We start from the raw sequence: 24,281 nt of genomic DNA, 5'->3' as shown, positions 1-24,281 counted from the left end.
TGCTTTACTGCAACAGGTAGGCATGCCATACTTTTGTCCCTTGTGAGTAGGTATGTTGTACTACTTGAAATGGCTGCTGGTGAGCACATCAGGGAATAATCAGATAAATGTGCACAAGGGACAACCTAAGCTGACCATAGATGACTCGTTTTTTTTTCAATTAGCTGGCGGGCTTAAAGCATAAAGCATATACAATGTCCTAGTAGGGACATGGTCCCTACTAGGACATTGTATATGCTGACAGTGGGACTCTGCTGTCAGAATACATTGGTTAGTGGCCACAGCCGATTGGCTGCAACTGCTGATTGAGAAAAAACTTCCAACATGCCCGACATGTCGATAGAAGTCACTTTAAAAATTGACATCTGTCAAACAGGGTTGACAACACATGGATCACAATTCGGCTGGTCTCTGCTGAACCAGCTGAATTCCAATCCATATAAGGTCAGCTTTAGGCTGTTGCGGTTAAAGGATATTGGTATTGCTTATAAGCTGCATTTATTGGAAGAAATGTATTCCTATATTTAGATTGCATACATGGACAAGCCATCTATACTTTTCTTTGCAGGTGAAGAATGTTTTGGATGAAATTTTGGAAAAGCTTCCAGAAGAATATAACTTGCAGGAGATAATGCAAAAGACAGCAGAGAGGAGTCCTTACATCCTGGTCTGTTTCCAGGAATGTGAGCGAATGAATATCCTTATGAAAGAGATCCGGAGGTCATTAAAAGAACTTGACCTAGGACTGAAGGTCAGTTTGCTTTTCTGAAGCCTATTTCATAACTTGAAAGTCAATAATACTAACAGGACTTCGTCTCTCTAGGGGGAACTCACTATCTCCTCAGATATGGAGGCTCTGCAGACTGCACTCTACTATGACAGTGTTCCTGACTCTTGGACTAGGCTGGCATATCCATCAACATTCGGGCTAGGGCAATGGTGAGCACTGTGATTTAACAATGTCTTTTAGGTACACTGTGTTGTTATATGTGCTATTTCTCACCACTTTTAATATCACACTGATATACAGAATGTAGATGTTATGTAGATGTTATCATATGGAAACAGTAGTGACAATGACTTACTAGAATGGAGTACTGCCATCCATTGAATCTATATTTAGTTAGGATTCCTGACCTTTTCACGTACTGGACATAGTTAAACAAAATTAAGGCCTTGATCACATGTATTGCTGTGTTTCTATGATCCACCCTATAAAATTTAGATGCGATAGGAGATCTCTGACAGTTTTTCTTTAATTTCAGAAACCGGAACAAGTCTCTTTAAAGTTGTTGTAATGTAAACCCTTACATATACCCAATGAAGTTACTGGCCTCACATGATAGCAAGAGATTAATTAAATCCTCCTACATAGGTTGTACCTGTTTATCAGACATCTTCTCTTATCTACAGTACAGCCATTCAAAGTCCAGAATTTATACAGCTTGTCTGAGCTTTCAAACAGCAGGGGGCAGGGAGCTGAAGTCACACTCTGCAGAGCCCAGTGAAAGCTGATTCGATGGAAGGAACACACACCCTTCACACAGGAACAGAGTTGAGGCTGTCAGTCACAAGCTGTGTGCTGGAGCTCCCCTGCCCATCACCTCTTTTTTCTCTTGTTGTTAGGAAAACTTGTCACAAGTGACTCATACAGGTAGCAGAGAAACAAGGCAGCAGATGAAATGACACTTAGTGCTCTTAAGTGACACAAGTACGCACTAAAGAGGCAAATGCTTTGTTCATATTTCATGTCTTAAGTATACCATCAATTGAAATATTATGTCACAGTAAGATTTTTATACCTGCTGTAAAATCTTTTTCTTTTAGTTTATTGAGGGACACAGAAATATGGATACAGTTGGGTTATAGTGCTGCTTTTAGGAGGTTTGGACACTGGCAAACAGAAAAATCATATATCAGCCTCCATATTACCCCTCCTCTATCAAACATGCCACATTGTTTTAAAAAGCAATATTGAGGACAAAAGGAAATAAAAGAGAGGGAACCTGTGTCATTGAGGGTACTAATGAATCTTACTTTCTTCGTCATTCATTGAGAGGCACAGGAATTTATTGGGATTCCTTCAGCCTAATTAAGGGGAGTGGTTAATTGCTCACAGGTGCTTGAATGTAAGTGCATTGTTTCCCTGGAAGCCCAGGTTCTGAATCTGGGGAAGCAACTGTCAGCACTGAGAGGTCCCTTCATACTAAAGGAGAGCCAGGAACGTACACGGCAGGTGTCGGCAGGGGCCAGCACAGAGGCGGGTGGAGACAAAGAGGTGCAGGCACTAGCAAAGAGTAGATGACAGTGACAGTCAGGAAGGGTAGAGGGGAAGTGCCAGGGAAGCCGATCCAGGGCTGGAGCATCCCAATAAGTACGCTCCATTGAGTGACATTGGTGAAACCAGTCAGGGACCAGCACTGCTGGAGTTGAGGGACTCTCCTAGCTGCCAGGGGAAGAACTCCTCCAGTGAGAGTGGGGGAGAAGCAAAGGTAAAGGAAGGACAGATTCTGTTGGTAGGGGACTCAATTCTTAGAAGGACAGAGAGGGCAGTCTGTAACAAAAACCTGAAGTGCCGAGCAGTATGTTGTCTACCGGGCGCTCGGGTTCGGCACATCACGGATCTGGTGGACAGATTACTGGGAGGGGCTGGGGAAGACCCAGCTGTCATGGTGCACGTTGGCAGAGGCAGAGGCAGATGGAGTGTCCTAAAGAACGATGAGGAAAAGGACCTCCAAGGTAGTATTCTCAGGCATACTACCAGTACATCGAGCCACACCAGAAAGGCAGAGGAAGATTAGGGAAGTAAACAAGTGGCTGAAGAGCTGGTGCAGTAAGGAGGGGTTTGGGTTCATGGAGGACTAGGCCGACTTCTCAGTCGATAACCGGTACTATAGAAGGGACAGACTGCACCTAAATGAGGAGGGTGCAGATCAGCTGGGAATGAAGATGGCCAAAAAGTTAGAGGGGTTTTTAAACTAGGTGATGGGGGGAGGGTCCAGAGGTAGAGATAGTCAGCGCAGAACATATTCCAGAGGGCAGTATTGGGGGCATTAGTGGTAGGTTGACCAAAGCATAAAAACCCAAGGTAAGTATAGTAGCAAGTCCTAGTTGCAATCTCGGAACACCCAATACGAGGATAATATGTTACCGGTCTAAACTACGTGGCATGTTCACCAATGCCAGGAGCCTGGCGGACAAGATGGGTGAACTAGAGATACTGTTGTACGAGGAGGATATGGATTTTGTGGGAATTTCAGAGACCTGGTTCAACTGCTCTCATTATTGGCTGGCCAACATTTAAGGGTATACCCTTTATCGCAAGGATAGAGAGGGTAAAAAGGGGGGAGAGGTATGCCTATATATCAAGAATAATGTACAAATGAATGTGAGAGATGACATCACTAAGGGAGCTAGGGAGGAGGTGGAATCCCTTTGGGTAGAGCTCCAAAGGGATGAAGCAAAGGGGAAAATAATATTGGGAGTATGCTATAGGCCCCCTAACCTGAGGGAGGAAGTGGAGACAGACCTCCTATCACAATTTGGATTAGCAGCAAGGATGGGAAGTGTTATCATAATGGGGGATTTTAATTATCCAGATATAGACTGGGCGGATGGAACCGCGCATTCATCTAAGGCTCGACAGTTCCTTAATGTCTTGCAGGACAATTTTATGGGTCAGATGTTAGACGCACCAACTAGAAATAAAGCATTACTGGATATATTAATTATCAACAATACAGACCTGATCACGGATGTGGGATTACGAGGCAATTTAGGTAAAAGCGATCACAGGTCAATTAGTTTCAGTATAAATCACACAAATAGGAAACATAAAGGGAATACAAAGACACTAAATTTCAAAAGAGCCAACTTCACTAAACTATTAACCTTGCTAGAATGCATAAATTGGGATAAAATCTTAGGAACAAAGAACACGGAGGAGAGGTGGGTTTGCTTTAAGAGCATATTAAATAAGGGCATTAGCCAATGCATCCCATTGGGTAATAAATTTAAATGCGCGAACAAAAGTCCAGGATGGCTTAACTCCAATGTAAAAATGCATATAAAAGCAAAGGTGAAGGCCTTCAAAAAATACAAGGTTTAGGTATCATCATCAGCTTTCAGACTTTATAAAGAATGCAACAAGAAATGTAAGGGTGCAATAAGGATGGCTAAGATAGAACATGAAAGACACATAGCAGAGGAGAGCAAAAATAATCCCAAGAAATTCTTTAAGTATGTAAACCGTAAAAAAGGTAGGACAGACCATACTGGCCCCATAAAGAATGAGGAAGGACATCCGGTTACAAAGGATGGGGAGATGGCGAAGATATTGAATTTATTCTTCTCCTCAGTCTTCACGAGGGAATAGGGGGGCATCAGTAACCAAAACTGCAGTGTTTATCCTCATGACACATCACAGGAAGCACCTCCATGGTTAACAGAAGACAGAATTAAAATTAGACTTGAGAAACTTACCATTAATCACCGGGACCGGATGGCTTGCACCTGAGTGTACTTAGGGAACACAGTCAAGTGATTGCCAGACCGTTCCTAATTTTTACAGACAGTCTACTGACTGGAATGGTACCAGCTGATTGGAGAAAAGCCAATGTAGCACCAATATTTAAAAAGGGCCCAAAATACATCCCTGGGAATTACAGACCAGTTAGCCTAGCATCAATAGCATGTAAACTCTTGGAGGGGATGATAAGGGACTATATACAAGATTTTAGTAATGAGAACAGTATCATTAGCAGTAATCAGCATGGATTCATGAACAATCGTTCATGCCAAACCAATCTACTAACCTTCTATGAGGAGGTGAGTTGCCAGCTAGATAAAGGAAGGCCCGTAGACGTGGTGTATCTGGATTTTGCAAAAGCATTTGACACAGTTCCCCATAAACGTTTACTGTACAAAATAAGGTCCGTTGGCATGGACCATAGGATGAGTACATGGATTGAAAACTGGCTACAAGGGCGAGTTCAGAGGGTGGTGATAAATGGTGAGTACTCGGAATGGTCAGGGTTGGGTAGTGGGGTCCCCCAGTGTTCTGTGCTGGGACCAATCCTAGTTAATTTGTTTATAAACGACCTGGAGGATGGGGTAAACTGTTCAATCTCTGTATTTTCAGATGATACTAAGCTAAGCAGGGCAATGACTTCTCCGCAGGATGTGGAAACCTTGCAAAAAGATCTGAACAAATTAATGGGGTGGGCAACTACCTGGCAAATGAGGTTCAATGTAAAATAATGCATTTTGGTGGCAAAAATATGAATGCAATCTATACACTGGGGGGAAAACCTCTGAGGGAATCTAGGATGGAAAAGGACCTGGGGGTCCTAGTAGATGATAGGCTCAGCAATGGCATGCAATGCCAAGCTGCTGCTAACCAAGCAAACAGAATATTGGCATGCATTAAAAAGGGGATCAACTCCAGAGATAAAATGATAATTCTCCCGCTCTACAAGACTCTGGTCCGGCCACACCTAGAGTATGCTGTCCAGTTCTGGGCACCAGTCCTCAGGAAGGATGTACTGGAATTGGACCGAGTACAAAGAAGGGCAACAAAGCTAATAAAGGGTATGGAGGATATTAGTTATGAGGAAAGGTTGCGAGCACTGAACTTATTCTCTCTAGAGAAGAGATGCTTGAGAGGGAATATGATTTCAATATACAAACACCATACTGGTGACTAGGGATGAGCTTCGTGTTCGAGTCGAACCCATGTTCGACTCGAACATCGGCTGTTCGATCGTTCGCCGAATTGCGAACGTTATGGGCCGTTCGCGCTAAATTCGTGTGGCGCGTCACGGCCCATAATTCACTGCGGCATCGCAGTGCATTGCTGGCTGATGATTGGCCAAGCATGCACTATGACCCGCATGCTTGGCCAATCACAGCGCCGTCAGTAGAGAGAGCTGTAATTGGCCAAAGCCAGGGTGGCTTTGGCCAATTATGGCTCAGGGGATTTAGTACACACCCCACACTATATAAGGCCGCCTGCACGGCGGCCCTGTGTAGTGTGTGTTCCGGTGTGCTGAGAGATAGAGAGAGAGAGAGACAGTGTCATTTGATTTGAGTTAGATAGATTAGGCAGAACAGTCAGTCAGTTAGCTGCACTTACAGTGTATTGTGTATATATATGCATCCCAGGTGTTGCATATATATATATACACTGTATTCAGTTTAGCTAGATCCGTTCCTGTTATCTTCTATCTAGACTATTTACATTTAATGCAGTGCGTCCTGCTCACAGTGTTCAGCTAGATCCGTTCCTGCTATTTACATTTAGTGCAGTGCGTCCTGCTCACAGTGTTCAGCTAGATCCGTTCCTGTTATCTTCTAGACTATTTACATTTAGTGCAGTGCGTCCTGCTCACAGTGTTCAGCTAGATCCGTTCCTGCTATTTACATTTAGTGCAGTGCGTCCTGCTCACAGTGTTCAGCTAGATCCGTTCCTGCTATTTACATTTAGTGCAGTGCGTCCTGCTCACAGTGTTCAGCTAGATCTGTTCCTGCTATTTACATTTAGTGCAGTGCGTCCTGCTCACAGTGTTCAGCTAGATCCGTTCCTGCTATTTACATTTAGTGCAGTGCGTCCTGCTCACAGTGTTCAGCTAGATCCGTTCCTGCTATTTACATTTAGTGCAGTGCGTCCTGCTCACAGTGTTCAGCTAGATCCGTTCCTGCTATTTACATTTAGTGCAGTGCGTCCTGCTCACAGTGTTCAGCTAGAGCCGTTCCTGCTATTTACATTTAGTGCAGTGCGTCCTGCTCACAGTGTTCAGCTAGATCCGTTCCTGTTATCTTCTAGACTATTTACATTTAGTGCAGTGCATCCTGCTCACAGTGTTCAGCTAGATCCGTTCCTGCTATTTACATTTAGTGCAGTGCGTCCTGCTCACAGTGTTCAGCTAGATCCGTTCCTGTTATCTTCTAGACTATTTACATTTAGTGCAGTGCGTCCTGCTCACAGTGTTCAGCTAGATCCGTTCCTGTTATCTTCTAGACTATTTACATTTAGTGCAGTGCGTCCTGCTCACAGTGTTCAGCTAGATCCGTTCCTGCTATTTACATTTAGTGCAGTGCGTCCTGCTCACAGTGTTCAGCTAGATCCGTTCCTGTTATCTTCTAGACTATTTACATTTAGTGCAGTGCGTCCTGCTCACAGTGTTCAGCTAGATCCGTTCCTGTTATCTTCTAGACTATTTACATTTAGTGCAGTGCGTCCTGCTCACAGTGTTCAGCTAGATCCGTTCCTGTTATCTTCTAGACTATTTACATTTAGTGCAGTGCGTCCTGCTCACAGTGTTCAGCTAGATCCGTTCCTGTTAAATTCCTACTGACAGGCAGGCTTGTCTGGTTACAGTATATAAAGCTACCTGAAGAAAATTACAGGTGTTCTATTTGATCCTATTAGTACCACGGTCAGGCAGCTAGACTATTTACATTTAGTACAGTGCGTCCTGCTCACAGTGTTCAGCTAGATCCGTTCCTGTTATCTTCCTACTGACAGGCAGGCTTGTCTGGTTACAGTATATAAAGCTACCTGAAGAAAATTACAGGTGTTCTATTTGATCCTATTAGTACCACGGTCAGGCAGCTAGACTATTTACATTTAGTACAGTGCGTCCTGCTCACAGTGTACAGCTAGATCCGTTCCTGTTATCTTCCTACTGACAGGCAGGCTTGTCTGGTTACAGTATATAAAGCTACCTGAAGAAAATTACAGGTGTTCTATTTGATCCTATTAGTACCACGGTCAGGCAGCTAGACTATTTACATTTAGTACAGTGCGTCCTGCTCACAGTGTTCAGCTAGATCCGTTCCTGTTATCTTCCTACTGACAGGCAGGCTTGTCTGGTTACAGTATATAAAGCTACCTGAAGAAAATTACAGGTGTTCTATTTGATCCTATTAGTACCACGGTCAGGCAGCTAGACTATTTACATTTAGTACAGTGCGTCCTGCTCACAGTGTACAGCTAGATCCGTTCCTGTTATCTTCCTACTGACAGGCAGGCTTGTCTGGTTACAGTATATAAAGCTACCTGAAGAAAATTACAGGTGTTCTATTTGATCCTATTAGTACCACGGTCAGGCAGCTAGACTATTTACATTTAGTACAGTGCGTCCTGCTCACAGTGTTCAGCTAGATCCGTTCCTGTTTTCTTCCTACTGACAGGCAGGCTTGTCTGGTTACAGTATATAAAGCTACTTGAAGAAAATTACAGGTGTTCTATCCCAGCTTAGTGCAGCTACAGGCCATTAGTATGTCTGGAAGGCCAAGAAGGAGAGGCAGACAGTCACAAGCCAATAAGAGAGGGCAAGCAGGCTCTGTGTCTAGTGCTGGTCGTGGAGACGGTGCATCCTCATCAGCACGTGGCCATGGGACACGCTTGGCCTTTTTTTCGGCAGCTGGCCGTGTTGAGCTGCAACATGCGGAAGACTTGGTCGAGTGGATGACCAAGCCGTCCTCATCCTCCTCATCCTCTCTCACCCATGCCCAGGGTGCTTTGTCTGGCAAAGCAGCGGCCTCTTCCCTCAGCTCAATGTCATCAGTGACTCCTTCCCTAGCTCCACCATGTCCTCATGAGGATTCCCTCGAACTGTTTGACCACAGTGTTGGGTACATGCTCCAGGAGGATGCCCAGCGTTTGGAAGGCTCTGATGACGATACTGAGCTCGATGAAGGCAGTAACATGAGCGCGGACAGAGGGGGTGCCCAAGAAGGACAGCAATCTGGCAGTCATGCTCCCCCTGCTGCAGCATACTGCCAGGTTTGCTCCAGTGATGAGGAGGGAGGGGATGATGAGGTCACTGACTCAACGTGGGTGCCTGATAGGAGGGAGGAGGAGGAGGAGGAGGAGGAGGAGGAGGAGGCGGCAGCACATCACCAACGAGGCAGGATGCCCTCCAGGGGCCAGCCTAAGGGCAGCACATTGACTGCATCACACCCCAAAGCTCCACATGTGCAGGGCGCTGCAGTCTCTGCGCGTTATTCAAAAAGTTCTTTGGTGTGGGCCTTTTTTGAGACGAGTGCATCAGATCGCACCGCTGCTATTTGCAACATATGTCTCAAGCGTATCTCGCGTGGCCAAAACATCTCCCGCTTGGGTACCACATGCTTGACCAGACATATGTTGACCTGCCATGCAGTTCGTTGGCAAGCGTATCTAAAAGACCCACACCAAAGAACAAAGAGGATCTCTCCTTGCTCCTCATCAGCTGAGATTTCCAACCCCACTAGACCTTCAGTCCTCTCTGAGACCTGCAGTGAGAGGAATGAAGGTGTAGAATTAGGTGTGTCACAGCCAAGTACTTGTGGGCAATCTGCTTTTGGTACACCGACGTCAGATTGTACCAGGCAAATTTCCCTGCCCCAGCTGCTGCACCGCCGAAAGAAGTTTGCTCCCAGCCATCCACATGCCCAGCGGTTGAATGCTAGCTTGGCAAAATTGCTAGCACTTCAACTGCTGCCTTTTCAGTTGGTAGACTCTGCCCCCTTCCGTGAGTTTGTGGAATGTGCGGTTCCTCAGTGGCAGGTACCCAAACGCCACTTTTTCTCACGGAAGGCGATTCCGGCTCTCTACCGGCATGTGGAAGGCAATGTCCATGCCTCGCTGGACAGGGCGGTCAGCGGTAAGGTGCATATTACCGCTGACTCATGGTCCAGCAGGCATGGACAGGGACGTTACCTAAGTTTCACGGCGCATTGGGTGACTTTGCTGGCAGCTGGGAAGGATGCAGGACAAGGTGCAGTAGTGTTGGAGGTTGTTCCGCCACCACGCCTCCAAAATGCTGATTGTGACACACCTCTCTCCTCCACCCCCTCCTCTTCTTCTTCCTCCATGGCCTCTTCCTCGGAACCAGCGGTGCTCCGTAGGCGTTCAAGGGGCTACGCAAGTACGCAGGCCAAAAGATGCCATGCGGTGCTTGAGCTGGTGTGCTTGGGGGACAGGAGCCACACTGGGGCAGAGGTTCTGTCAGCTCTGCAGGGGCAGGTTCAGAGGTGGTTGACGCCACGCCAACTTAAGGCAGGAATGGTGGTTTGCGACAATGGCACCAACCTCCTCTCTGCCCTCCGACAGGGACAAATGACCCATGTGCCCTGTTTGGCTCACGTCCTTAACTTGGTGGTGCAGCGGTTCTTGGGCAGGTACCCGGGCTTACAGGATGTCCTGAGGCAGGCCAGGAAAGTCTGTGTGCATTTCCACCGGTCATATAATGCCAGTGCTCGGCTGACGGACCTCCAAAAGGAGTTTAACCTGCCCAAGAACCGCCTAATCTGTGACATGCCCACCAGGTGGAACTCAACGTTGGCCATGCTGCAGCGGCTGCACACGCAGCAGAGGGCCATCAATGAGTACCTGTGCGACTATGGCACCAGGACAGGGTCAGGGGAGCTTGGTTTTTTTTCCCCACGCCAGTGGGCCATGATCAGGGATGCATGCACTGTCCTGTCACCATTCGAGGAGGCCACGAGGATGGTGAGCAGTGACAGTGCATGCATCAGTGACACTGTCCCCCTTGTCCACCTGTTGGAGCACACGCTGCGTGGAATAATGGACAGGGCACTTGAGGCAGAACAGAGGCAGGAAGAGGAGGACTTCCTTAGCTCTCAAGGCCCCCTTTATCCAGACAGTGTTCCTGCGTGCCCGCCGATCACACAGGAAGAGGACGAGGAGGAAGAGGAGGAGGAGGAAGATTGTGTCAGTATGGAGGTGGAGCCTGGCACTCAGCATCAGCAGCAGTCTTTAAGGGATCAGTCCCAAGAAACACATGGACTTGTACGTGGCTGGGAGGAGGTGGCTGCGGACCATGTCGTTCTTAGTGACCCAGAGGACTCCGGACCGAATGCCTCAGCAAACCTACGCTGCATGGCCTCCCTGATCCTGCAAAGCCTGCGTAAGGATCCTCGTATTCGTGGTATCAAGGAGAAGGACCAATACTGGCTGGCAACCCTCCTTGATCCACGTTACAAGGGTAAGGTTGCGGACCTTATCTTGCCATCGCAGAGGGAGCAGAGGATGAAACATCTTCGGGAGGCCTTGCAGAAAGGTCTGTGCAACGCGTTCCCAGAGACTGGGAGGTTACAAACTCCTGTTTCTGGACAACGTGTTGCTGAGGCTTCGGTCAGTCAAAGAAGGAGCGGTGGAGAAGGTGGCCGTCTGACCGATGCGTTCAGACAATTTTTTGGTCCGCAGCCCCAAGGTATGATCGGTTCCAGCAACCATCGCCAGCGTCTGTTTTACATGGTGCAGGAATACCTAGGGGCAAGATCAGACTTGGACACCTTTCCCACCGAAAATCCTCTGGGTTACTGGGTCTTGAGGATGGATCACTGGCCAGAGCTTGCACAGTATGCAATTGAGCTACTGGCCTGTCCTGCATCCAGCGTTCTTTCGGAACGCACATTCAGTGCTGCTGGAGGCGTGGTAACCGATCACAGGGTGCGTCTGTCCACCGACTCGGTCGATCGGCTGACCTTCATAAAAATGAATGAGTCTTGGATCACCACCAGCTACCAAGCACCTGATGCTGATGTAACCGAATAATTTTTTTTGAAATCTCAGATCCCTTCAAAGACTGCCTATGCTGATGCTGAGTGACTATCCCTGAGTAATTATCCTCTTCCTCCTCAATCATCACGCTGATAGCTTGTAAGAACATTTTTGGTTCTGGGCGCCACCACCAGTGCCTAAGGCACAATTTTTCAGCCCCTGTTTAACAGGGGCGTGTAATTACAATTTTTGATGTAATACTTTGCAGCAGGGCTCGTTCCTGCATTCCAACTAGAGTGTCTGTGAGGGGTTGCAGTGTTGTGGCACCAGCACCAGTGCCTAGGGCCCAATTTTTCTGCCCCTGTCTAACAGGGGCGTGTAATTACAATTTTTGATGCAATACTTTGCAGCAGGGCTCGTTCCTGCGTTCCAACTAGAGTGTCTGTGAGGGGTTGCAGTGTTGTGGCACCAGCACCAGTGCCTAAGGCCCAATTTTTCTGCCCCTGTCTAACAGGGGCGTGTAATTACAATTTTTGATGCAATACTTTGCAGCAGGGCTCGTTCCTGCGTTCCAACTAGAGTGTCTGTGAGGGGTTGCAGTGTTGTGGCACCAGCACCAGTGCCTAAGGCCCAATTTTTCTGCCCCTGTCTAACAGGGGCGTGTAATTACAATTTTTGATGCAATACTTTGCAGCAGGGCTCGTTCCTGCGTTCCAACTAGAGTGTCTGTGAGGGGTTGCAGTGTTGTGGCACCAGCACCAGTGCCTAAGGCCCAATTTTTCTGCCCCTGTCTAACAGGGGCGTGTAATTACAATTTTTGATGCAATACTTTGCAGCAGGGCTCGTTCCTGCGTTCCAACTAGAGTGTCTGTGAGGGGTTGCAGTGTTGTGGCACCAGCACCAGTGCCTAAGGCCCAATTTTTCTGCCCCTGTCTAACAGGGGCGTGTAATTACAATTTTTGATGCAATACTTTGCAGCAGGGCTCGTTCCTGCGTTCCAACTAGAGTGTCTGTGAGGGGTTGCAGTGTTGTGGCACCAGCACCAGTGCCTAAGGCCCAATTTTTCTGCCCCTGTCTAACAGGGGCGTGTAATTACAATTTTTGAAGCAATAATTTGCAGCAGGGCTCGTTCCTGCGTTCCAACTAGAGTGTCTGTGAGGGTTGCAGTGTTGTGGCACCAGCACCAGTGCCTAAGGCCTAATTTTTCAGCTCCTGTTCAACAGTGGCATGTAATTACAATTCTTGATCTAATATTTCACAGCAGGGCCCTGTGAGGGCTTACAGTGTTGTGGCCACAGCAACACCTAAGGCCCAAATTTCTGCTGAGTATATAGGGCAGGACCCTACTTTCAAACATCTAACTTACAAACGACTCCTACTTGCAAACGGAAGGAGACAACAGGAAGTGAGATGAAATCTACCCCTAGGAAGGGAAATTCTCTCCTGTAAGAGTTAATATGGGAAAACAATTTCTCCTTTCCACTGATGCTTTCCAATCCTTGTTCCACAAAAAAACCCAAATTTTCAAAAAACATTTTTCATTGGGACAAAAAAGTGAGGTGAAATCTTCTGAAGAGGAGGAAAGACAGCAAAACAAATGTCACAGGGGTGATAACCCTTCCCTATGTTTTCCAAAAAGCTTAGAAAAGATTTTTTGGCTGGAGCTAAACACGTTAAAAATGTTCAAAATTACAAACAGATTCTACTTAACAACAAACCTACAGTCCCTGTCTTGTTTGCACCGCCTGTATACTGCTGTTCAGAGTATATAGGGCCTGGTGGCCCCACACCTTTCCTTATTTTAATTTGGGTGCGGGGTTCCCCTTAATATCCATACAAGACCCAAAGGGCCTGGTAATGGACTGGGGGGTACCCATGCCGTTTGTCTCACTGATTTTCATCCATATTACCATGACCCGACATGACATTAAACCCGCAAGCAGTTTTAAATGAGATTTTTTCCTTTAAAAATGACATTTGGTGCAGGGACTGTTCTAAACATGGGAAACACGCGTCACTTTACAGGCATACTATAGACACCCCCCAGGTACGATATTTAAAGGAATATTTCACTTTTTTTTTTTTTACTTTAAGCATCATTAAAATCACTGCTCCCGAAAAAACGGCCGTTTTTAAAAGTTTTTTTTGCATTGATACATGTCCCCTGGGGTAGGACCCGGGTCCCCAAACCCTTTTTAGGACAATACCATGCAAATTAGCCTTTAAAATGAGCACTTTTGATTTCGAACGTTCGAGTCCCATAGACGTCAATGGGGTTCTAACGTTCGTGCGAACTTTCGGTCCGTTCGCGGGTTCTGGTGCGAACCGAACCGGGGGGTGTTCGGCTCATCCCTACTGGTGACCCCACAATAGGAATAAAACTTTTTTGCAGAAGAGAGTTTAACAAGACTCGTGGCCACTCATTAAAATTAGAAGAAAAGAGGTTTAACCTTAAACTACGTAGAGGGTTCTTTACTGTAAGAGCGGCAAGGATGTGGCATTCCCTTCCACAGGCTGTGGTCTCAGCGGTGGGGCATCGATAGTTTCAAGAAACTATTAGATAAGCACCTGAATGACCACAACATACAGGGATATACAATGTAATACTGACATATAATCACACACATAGGTTGGATTTGATGGACTTGTGTCTTTTTTCAACCTCACCTACTATGTAACTATATAATTTAGATACAGAGTCTGAAAGTAGTGCAGCTAAGGGGTGACCAACAGCTACTGACAGAACTGTCTGCAACTGAGAATCACCTGAGGAACCAACACCCAAATCTGACAAGATGAATGAAGCTCCTTGCAAGACAAAGGAAGCTGCCAAAAACCAAATGAAGGCCACAGAGGAGAGCACCACCAGTGGGGAATTACTTCACCCAAAAGCACACTGAATCTGAAACAGCAAGAAGCTGTAAAGCAAGACCTACAATATGATTTGGTCAGCTGTGGAAACAGTTGGATAACCCAAATAGAACAGTTGCCCCCAGAAAACCTCAGACACATCAATGTTCAGAGAAAATTGGGACCAGATAGTTTATTCAGAAAGGCTGAAGCCTTATGCCCCCAACCCATAGCATACAGATGAGGAAAATTCCAACAAAGGAAGAGACTGCATACTTGGGCAGCCCATCTTGCTGACAAGATATGCAAGAAAGTGAGAATCCTCAAAGCAGATCAACCAACAAGGGCTGCAAAGCTATCCCTTGACCAGAAAAAAAAATCAGGGGTACAGTCCCACAGAGTCATCCAAACTAAGGTAGAAAGGTACCCCAAAAAGGTAGGCAGGGATAAGGTATATCGTAACCCCAGACTGGTGAAGGAACACCAGAAAAAAGGACGAACCAGGAAATATCCATCCAGCTGTGTCACTGGGGTCTGCCAGAAGAACTCTGCAGGACCTGCCTAATCTTGAGCATCGAACATGGTTCTAGGAATTGGTTAATCTTCAGACACATCTTGTCTCCTAAAAGAGGTACTTGCAGCAGAGCCCGATGGTTTTCTGCATGCTGACAGTGTGTGGTGGTGGGGGTAACTTAGCGATCTGCAGAAGATAAGATCATGCAAGTGCACTGATCTCTCCCTTCAGTTCAGAGACTGCTGAATTAGGAGAGCTAGATTCCAATGCACTGTCCTTATGGAAGACAGTACTGCTGAAAGTATGACTCTTGGAGACATCCAGCATAGAAACCATGTAACTTCTCTTCCCTTTCCTTTCCAGAGAAGGCACAGCAGCTCTTATTTCAAAGAGAGAAATTTGGCTCAAGATAGGGTCCCCTGACAAAGAGGCGACTATCTGTTCTAGGGAAACAAGCTAGAGCCCTGGATATAAAGACATCCCAGCAAGTGGGGTCCCCTGGGTTGGGTGGAAAAGACTACAACTAGAAGAGGATACTAGATGGTCGCGCCGGGGAGTACTTGATCTACAGAGAACATGTGGATGTCTTCTTCAGAGCCCCAACTCTGAGACTCAACTGAGAAAGTCCAGGAAACACTGAGAGTAGGAGAGGCTATTCTGAGAATGGGTTAACAGAACTCAACATCAGCGGATCCTTCTTAAGTAGGGGAAAAAGAGTTGCGAAATGTACAACTCCAAAACTCAAGTCTTCATTTCGACATGAGTAATGGGTTTCAGGCAACAGAAGCTGAAAAATGAGAAATCATTGAAAGTGATGCCAAGGACAAGGGGCTAGCCTGTGGACTAAAGGGAGTGTCCTGTTCTGAAAAAACACACAATTCCCAAATTAGAAGTAGGGGGTGCACCTTCATGCAGAAGGCTGTTCGGTGGTGTTACCTGACCTCTGGCTGCAAGCCCTATAGCCAGAGTGGGCTTCAGGCTGTGAAGGCCTACGAGTACCTGCAGCAAAAAGTAGATATAGAGAGGTGAAAGTCCTTAGACCCCTCCGTTGATCTACTTTAAGGTAGGAGTGCACTCTGTCCACCTGTGGCATTGTTGATCATGTTGTTCAGGTCAAGGTTAACAAAGCTATGTTTTTTGGAGGACAAGCGAAAAGTCAAATTCTTTTGGATGTGATGTCCGTGCCCTATGCACTAAGCCAGAGAGCTCAGCACATCTGTATGAATATGAGTCCCAATGCGAGTCACACATTTACATGCTTGTAAAAAGCCATTACAACTGAAGCATAAAAATCCAGAGATTTTTTTCCATCGATTTTAGGAAATGAGGATCAACCCCAGTGCTGCAGAAGTCCCTTTAAAAAAAGTAAAAAAAATAATAATGGTGGGACCCTCTAATCATACACATTTATATTCTCTCTCAGCGATACCATCCCTTATATTACAATCCACAAAATAACACCCCACCCTCCCCCCACCCCCCAATGGGAAGACATGAGGGGAGAGAGAGTAATGGGACTTTGCATTTTCCACCATAATGAGTACATACAACTCATTTTAATTTCTAATAATTACATTTACAACAGATTTTTAAAAAGTATCAAATTTCATGTCACATGCACGTATAATTTTTAATGTACAAAGTAATTGGCGTTATACGGATTAACGCGCTTTGCGAAAGATTCGCTTCCTCCACACCTCTTGTGCATGCTGATAACAACTTTTCTTATCTACGAGAATAATGGTTACATATGTAATACAGACATTTTATTGAGTCAAACAAAAAAATCTAAAATTATTTTGTGGATCCTTTTTAAAGGAATTCACCCATTTTGACAAGTCACCACAAAAATGTGATGGAGGGTAAACCAGTTGTAACGAGCCCCTTGCTCGCTCGGTTCCACTCTCCCGACACTCCTCTGCGGCTATAGAATCAGATTGTAGATCGCAACATCTGATTGTTCGGTCATCCGATGCTCTGGGATTAGAACTACAGCTATGTGCCGTTCTAACCCAGTTGTGATAGCTCAGAACAAACACCAGGCAGGCTGTATGTAAGTTCAAACAGGAATCTCTTTTATTCAAAATTACAGGCTCTTTTATACACTAACAGTGGAGGTGCATACCTCCGGCTCATATTACTCTAACAATACACCTGTAACCTAATTAACCTAATTAACATGGGCTAATTAACTAATCCCTTTAGACAGCCTAGATGACTCAGACATGACCTTTAGGCCAGACTGGCCATCTTGTAGCTTAGAACCCCCAATCAACATTATCACAATAGCAGAGTTAATTAACACAAACAACAATGGGGATCTAATGACTCTTAGATCCCATACTAGAGACTTATTTACAATACACATTTTAGCAGACAACAGACAGGTAGCTGGAATTGCTGACATTAGCATTTAACAGTAGGAGTCCCAACGATATGAATCAGTCACTATTCCAATATGGCAAATCCAGGGTCCCCAGAGTCTGTGTGTCCTGGGGGACCAGGACCCGAATCCACAGTAATACCACCTCAAGGGTCCCAAGGCATACAGCTCACAAAGAGCACCGTTCCCCCAAATGCAAGGGTCCATGATCGATCGGCAAGAGGCTAGCATACAGTCCCCTCCAAAAGTCTCTCTCCCGGCTAGGTCTGTCACATTTCTCCCCTTTCGGCAGGAGACTAACACAGGAGGAGACCCCAGACGGGTTGACTCCGAATTTAGTCAGTTGTTCCAGTCCTCTAATGCCTGTACCCACACAGTACCCCAAACAAATTGTTCCAAACAAAGCATTACTCACCCAGCCACCCTCTGCCTCTCTCCGAGAACATATCTGCCGCTGGGGAGAGGCCTGGACTGGCCCTTCTCCCTGGAGTCCTTTCTGCCACTGGAGAGAAGACAGGGTGTCTGGGCTCACTCCGTCATGCTGTTGGGGATCTGGGCCGACTGCCCAGCATCCCTCGGGTATACAGGTGGAGACTGAAGTCCCATCCACCTTCACAGGAAATCCATCCTCTGTTAGTTGAGGGCAGAGGCCAGCAGTACTCGGCCCTGTTGCCAGCCCTTCTGCTGGAAACCCCACACCATCTGCTCCGGTTAACTGTTGGGGAGGGAGGCCGACTGCCCAGCCTCCCTGGAACTCTGTAGTTGTTGCCGGTGCTGGGCAGAGGTTGGTAGCACTCTCCCCTGTTGCCAGCACTTCTGCTGGGGACTCCGCATCCTCCACTCCAGCTAACCGTTGGGGCAGAAGACTGGCTTCCTCCACTCCCAAACTGTGTAGCTGCCATTGGGGAGGTGAGCCGGCTGCTCCCCTTTCCACTCCCTCATCTGGATGTTGGGATGATATGTCTGTGGTACTGTCTCCCAGGTGCACAGAGCTTTGCTGGGGAGGAAAGACCACTTCCTCCACCCTGGCCAACTGTTGGGGAGGGATGACGAACACCTCCTCTCCCTTCTCCCCCTGTATCCTGATCTGCTGCTGGGAAGTGACCACCTCCTTCTCACCCTGAGCCTCCGGAACCGCCACAGGTGTAGGGCAGAGATCTTGGATCCTCTGTCCGGTTGCCAGCGCTTCAGCTGGGGAAGTTCCTTGTAACTTCACAGATACTTCTGTTGGTGCTTGGCAGAGCACAATGAAGTTGGGTCCTAATAACAGCTCTTCTTCTGCTGGAGGCTCACCAGGTTGTTCTTCCTCAGCAGAAAAGTCTATCAAATCCCCTGTCTCTGCAACTGGTGTCTGGGGATAAAGGTTCACCATCTCCTGTCCCTGGAACCCAGAAGATGCTATCAGTGCTGGGCAGAGGTTAGCAGAGCTCTGCCCTTTTGTCAGCACTTCAGCTTTGGGGATAGCGATCTCCAGATTTTCCACTGCCGATTCTCTGGCATTCTGCTGGACAGGCACATTCCTCCATCCAAGATCATCCAATGCAGAAACAGGTTCATCAAGGTCAGTCAGCACTTGCTGCATCCACCATAAGACCTCCGCCTCCATAGCTGCGGGGGCAGGTTGGCAAAGCACACTGTTACTCTGCCACATTGTCAACTCTTCAGCCAGGATTTCAGAGTTGTCAACTGGTATTTCCTGATAGTCCCAGGCAAAGGGAGCACCACTCTGCTGCTAAGCAGAGTCTAGCAGCTGTCTGTAGGCCATCTCAAGCTCCCATTCCTGAACGGCCAGAAACTCCAAATCTTCCTGTGCCTAGTGCACTTCCAAGACATTCAGTCTCCGCTCTCTGTCCTCCAAACGCCACTCCCGATCACTCCCAAAGTCAGGGTCCCTGGACAGCCTCCAGTATAACAATCCCAGGCCATCGTAGTCAAAGCCTTCCGTGGGGCTGTCATCCGCTGTCCATGGGCACACTTGGGCTACATACCACTGGAGGGCTCTGTAGCTCTTGTCCAACCGCATTTCTGCCTGGATCAGCCTGCTTAACTCGGCTGTCCACTCCTGGTTCGGCTGTTCCCCCAAAAACAGCATTCGCACTTCATACTGCGACCAGTACCTCACATGGATGGAGGGGAGAACTTTTCCCTGGTGTCGCTGCTCACGGGCTAGCGCTTCCTTCCAGAGTTCACAGAGGATAGAATAAAACCATCCTAGCAGGACCTGCTCTGATACTGGTCCTCTGTGCTGTATCTGCATCTCTCGCAACCTCCTTCTGAATTCCTCATCCATGGTGGCTGGTATCTCTCCTCTCCTGCTATCTGGACCTTGGATCCAGGTGATGGTTTGGATGTGTTCACGACAAGGAAGCACGATCCCACCATTCCCTCCACGGCTCTCCAGTAAGTCTTTCAGCGTGGCTCTCCTGCAGGCTGGTTTGGAGTGTCCCAGTAACTGGAGAGCAAATCCCACGGCTGCCAACCAATGTAACGAGCCCCTTGCTCGCTCGGTTCCACTCTCCCGACACTCCTCTGCAGCTATTGAATCAGATTGCAGATCGCAACATCTGATTGTTCGGTCATCCAGTGTTCCAGGATTAGAACTACAGTTATGTGCCGTTCTAACCCAGTTGTGATAGCTCAGAACAAACACCACCCAGGCTGTATGTAAGTTCAAACAGAATATATCTTTATTGACAGGAATATAGTCTTATTTATACAATAAAAGAGGAGGTGCATACCTCCGGCTCATATTACTCTAACAATACAGCTGTAACCTAATTAACCTAATTAACATGGGCTAATTAACTAATCCCTTTAGACAGCCTAGATGACTTAGACATGACCTTTAGGCCAGACTGGCCGTCTTGTAGCTTAGAACCCCAATCAACATTATCACAATAGCAGAGTTAATTAACACAAACAACAATGGGGATCTAATGACTCTTAGATCCCATACTAGAGACTTATTTATAATACACATTTTAGCAGACAACAGACAGGTAGCTGGAATTGCTGACATTAGCATTTAACAGTAGGAGTCCCAACGGTATGAATCAGTCACTATTTCAATATGGCAAATCCAGGGTCCCCAGAGTCTGTGTGTCCTGGGGGACCAGGACCCGAATCTACAGTAATACCACCTCAAGGGTCCCCAGGCATACAGCTCACAAAGAGCACCGTTCCCCCAAATGCAAGGGCCCACGATCGATCGGCAAGAGGCTAGCATACAGTCCCCTCCAAAAGTCTCTTTCCCGGCTAGGTCTGTCACACCAGTCAATTCAGGCTGGGATTTAAGAAGGGATTCCAACCGACTGTCAGTGGGATCCCAAAAGGTGAGCAGTCTTAACCAATTTAGTGGTCTTCATGTGAAGGTGTATCACTGGTGTCTCTACGGTGGAACAGACCACTAGTTGGTATACTCCCTCTCGAAGGGGAAAAGTTCAGGCATGCTTCCAACTCGGGAACCTTTCGGGTGTTTTCATTCCATATGGAGGAATGTATCAAACAATTGGTGTACTGGAAAGTTCAGCTGTGGGAGCCTTAAAAGATCCTCCAAATGCAGGGTAAAATGCACTGCATCATTAAGGTCTGACACAAACCTGGGGTAACAGCAGGCGACTCCAGTGTCAGAGATTGTATCGGGTCACAAGCCCAGCAAGATTAAGGGCCTTGGAAGGGTCAAAGATGGACTCTGTAGGGGATGGCACTAGAGCCCGGGAGCCTTAAATGTCTTGGTAGCTGAGTAGGCATAGAGGACTCTGTGGAGATTAGGGAGGACTCACCCAACAAAGCTAAAAATGATTCTGATGCTGACAACCCTATAACAATAGGGGTCTCAGGTTCTAGATTATAAGCTTTGGATCTTTCTTGGGATAACAGGTAAGCCCACAAAACAACTAGGGGACTATGGGCTAAGGTCCCTCTTGGTAGCAGGACTGCTCCGTCTATGTCTTCCGGAATGTCTTCTATGGCTACAGTGTAGCAGTAATACAACAAGGCCCAAAGTGAGACAAATTAAGGGAGTTGGGTTTTAGGTAGCCGGAGGTGACCAGGTCACTGTAAGTGGGCAGTGGACTAGATCGTGGATCTAAATGTGTTCAGGAGCAGGATGATGATTCCTCCAAGCTGAATGGTACAGAGCATGCATAGTTACATAGTTACATAGTAAGTGAGGTTGAAAAAAGTCCATCAAGTCCAACCAATGTGTTTGATTATATGTCAGTATTACATTGTATATCCCTGTAATAATGCGGTCGTTCAGGTGCTTATCTAATAGTTTTTTGAAACCATCGATGCCCCCTGCTGAGACCACCACATGTGGAAGGGAAATCCATATCCTTGCCGCTCTTACAGGAAAGAACCCTCTACGTAGCTTAAGGTTAAACCTCTTTTCTTCTAATTTTAATGAGTGGCCACGTGTCTTGTTAAACTCCCTTCCCTGCATGCTACACTCCATCCAGCCGATGATCCATCCATCCAGCAGTGTTAATTTCATCAACTAAAACGACTAAAACATTTTAGTTGACTAAATTAATACTATTTTAGTCGACTAAAATACGACTAAAACTAAAACAATTGAGATGACTAAAATACAACTAAAACTAAAATGGCATTTTAGTCAATAGACTAAAATGAGTTAAAACTAAAATGCTATTTTAGTCAAAAGACTATGACTAAAACTAAATTGAAATTTGACTCCAAAATTAACACTGCTCTGTAGTGCATGTTCATACCTCAATACCATAAATAATAACATATTATATTTTTTACTCCAGCAGTATATAATGAGTTTAGAAATTGTAGAGAAAGGTTAACTAATGCATTACAATTTAATTAAACCCATTCAATTTTAGACGACTAAAATGAGTTTTAGTCAACTAAAATGTACTGGAGATTTTAGTCGACTAAAACGTAGGACCTTTTAGTGGACTAAAATGTATTGGAGATTTAGTAGACTAAATACTACTAAAACTAAAACAATTGCAGAAGACTAAAATGGGACTTAAACTAAAATGCCATTTTAGTCCTAAGACTAAGACTAAAACTAAATGGAAATTTGCTGCCAAAATTAACACTGCCATCCAGTGTAGTGGGGCCTATCGGTAGGTACATCCTTCAATGCTAATGTTAAAGAAATGCTAAAGAGACCAGCTCAAAAAGTGGTGTAGCACTAAATGAAGAATCCATGATGGAAAAAAAAAGGCTAACAAAACAATAGTTAGACTTTTCTTAGCAAAGCTGAGGAACACTGTCAAAAAAGGCATACTTGGTTTTAGAGGGGTTATACAGAGGCTGACTTATGATTTTTCTGTTTGCCGTGTCCAAACCTCCAGAGGGTGGCTGTAAAACCCAACTATATCTGAACATGTGTCCCTCAATGGGCAAAAAAGAAAATGTATATTGCACAAAAAACCTTCCACATAATATGTATCGTCGGAACAAGTCACTGATTTTTAGTTAAAGCTTTAACTATTGAAATATATAATTCCTAGGGTTAATGATCTTCTTCTGCGATGTCGTGAACTGGATATGTGGACACAAGATTTGGTGTTACCAGCAGTCGTCTGGCTTTCTGGATTTTTTAATCCACAATCCTTCTTAACAGGTATATTTCCCTAGATGAGTTTTCAATTTTTTTTATTCATTACAATTGTTGCTTTTAATACCTCCTTTGTTTAAACATATGGGACTCGAGGGATTCACACCATGGATCACACAGGAATGCGATTCGGGTGCAGTGCTATTGCAGCAAAAGCAGTGCATGCAATACTTTATAAAATGCAGAGAATGCAAATTGCATGGTACTTCTGTACCATGTGATCCAGTGCAGGCAAATGCACTGCGTTTGTGACCTGTGTTTGGGATGTTGTTAGAATTGCCCTGACATTCACTGCAGATTGCAAGCGCAGTGCATTTTGATCACAGTGTGGGACACGTGCGTTTTCCGCACAGATTTCTGGTGTGAACTGGCCCTGAAGGTGGGTAAAAGGGCCACATGAAAATATATACCTGAGCTCTAGCAAGCATCTGTACAGATACACACAAAATTCTATTTAATCATTTGCCTACTGGGCACTTTTTCACCCTTCCTGCCCAGGCCAGTTTTCAGTGCTGTCGCACTAGGTAATGACAATTACACGGTCGTGCCACACTGTACTCATATGAACATTTTTATCATTTTTTTTCACACAGAGACTTTCTTTTGGTGGTATTTAACCACTTCAGCCCCGGAAGGATTTACCCCCTTCCTGACCAAGCCCTTTTTTGCGATACAGCACACGTTGACGTTGTACCCAAACAAAATTGACGTCCTTTTTTTCCCACAAATAGAGCTTTCTTTTGGTGGTATTTGATCACCTCTGCGTTTTTTAGTTTTTGCGCTGTAAACAAAATAATTGACAATTTTGAAAAAAAAGCAATATTTTTTACTTTTTGCTATAATAAATATCCCAAAAAAATATATAAAAAAAAACAATTTCCTGACAGACTCCATGGCAGCCTACGTATGGGTTAATCCCGCCTCTCATACCTCATAGGACCCCACTCCCATAAATCTTTGCTTCTAGACAGAGACTGTGTTCCTTTTTTGTCCTCCTCCTAGGACCAAGGTGTATCTCTTACCTTATGAAGTTCTGTTGATCCAGTCCTGGTGGTTCGCACGTGTTTGATGATGGCGGTGTCTTATTGAAGTCCAGCTTCCCCAACTATTAGCAGGGCGGACATACGGGGTTTACTCTGATGCCTGGAAGAGCTGATTATACCGGCCATTGGCTGGGAAGCGGCAACTCGGCCAATCGTCCCAGCTATTAGCGGGAGGCCTCTTTTATTATTACCCCGGTCGTGCGGTGAGCGCTCCTCTTTGCTCCCATTTCCAGGATGGATCCCGTCAGGTGCCGTGGTAATGTATGCTCTCCTGTTTATGAATTTTTTTGGCAGCCTGTTGTGTGTGTTGTTTGTCCAAAATGCTTTTTCCTAGTGGCCATGGCGGCTGGGACGCATCTGCGTTCCAGTCCACCGCTTCC

General features: G+C 46.1%; 1 protein-coding gene across 1 annotated transcript in view; it reads left to right on the top strand.

Annotated features, from left to right (window-relative positions):
- The window catches only part of DNAH11 (dynein axonemal heavy chain 11), a 424,128-nt gene that overhangs the window by 385,105 nt on the left and 14,742 nt on the right, over nucleotides 1-24,281 (top strand). Inside the window, exons 79-81 of the mRNA XM_073630040.1 lie at nucleotides 569-751; nucleotides 824-939; nucleotides 22,752-22,864. Coding sequence (XP_073486141.1) covers nucleotides 569-751; nucleotides 824-939; nucleotides 22,752-22,864 — 412 coding nt within the window. The remainder of the gene's footprint in view (nucleotides 1-568; nucleotides 752-823; nucleotides 940-22,751; nucleotides 22,865-24,281) is intronic.

The sequence above is a fragment of the Aquarana catesbeiana genome, linkage group LG05 (assembly GCF_042186555.1).
Source record: "Aquarana catesbeiana isolate 2022-GZ linkage group LG05, ASM4218655v1, whole genome shotgun sequence".
Lineage (NCBI taxonomy): Eukaryota > Metazoa > Chordata > Amphibia > Anura > Ranidae > Aquarana > Aquarana catesbeiana.
Note: the sequence above shows the minus strand (reverse complement) of the source record. Positions and strands in the feature narration are given on the sequence as shown.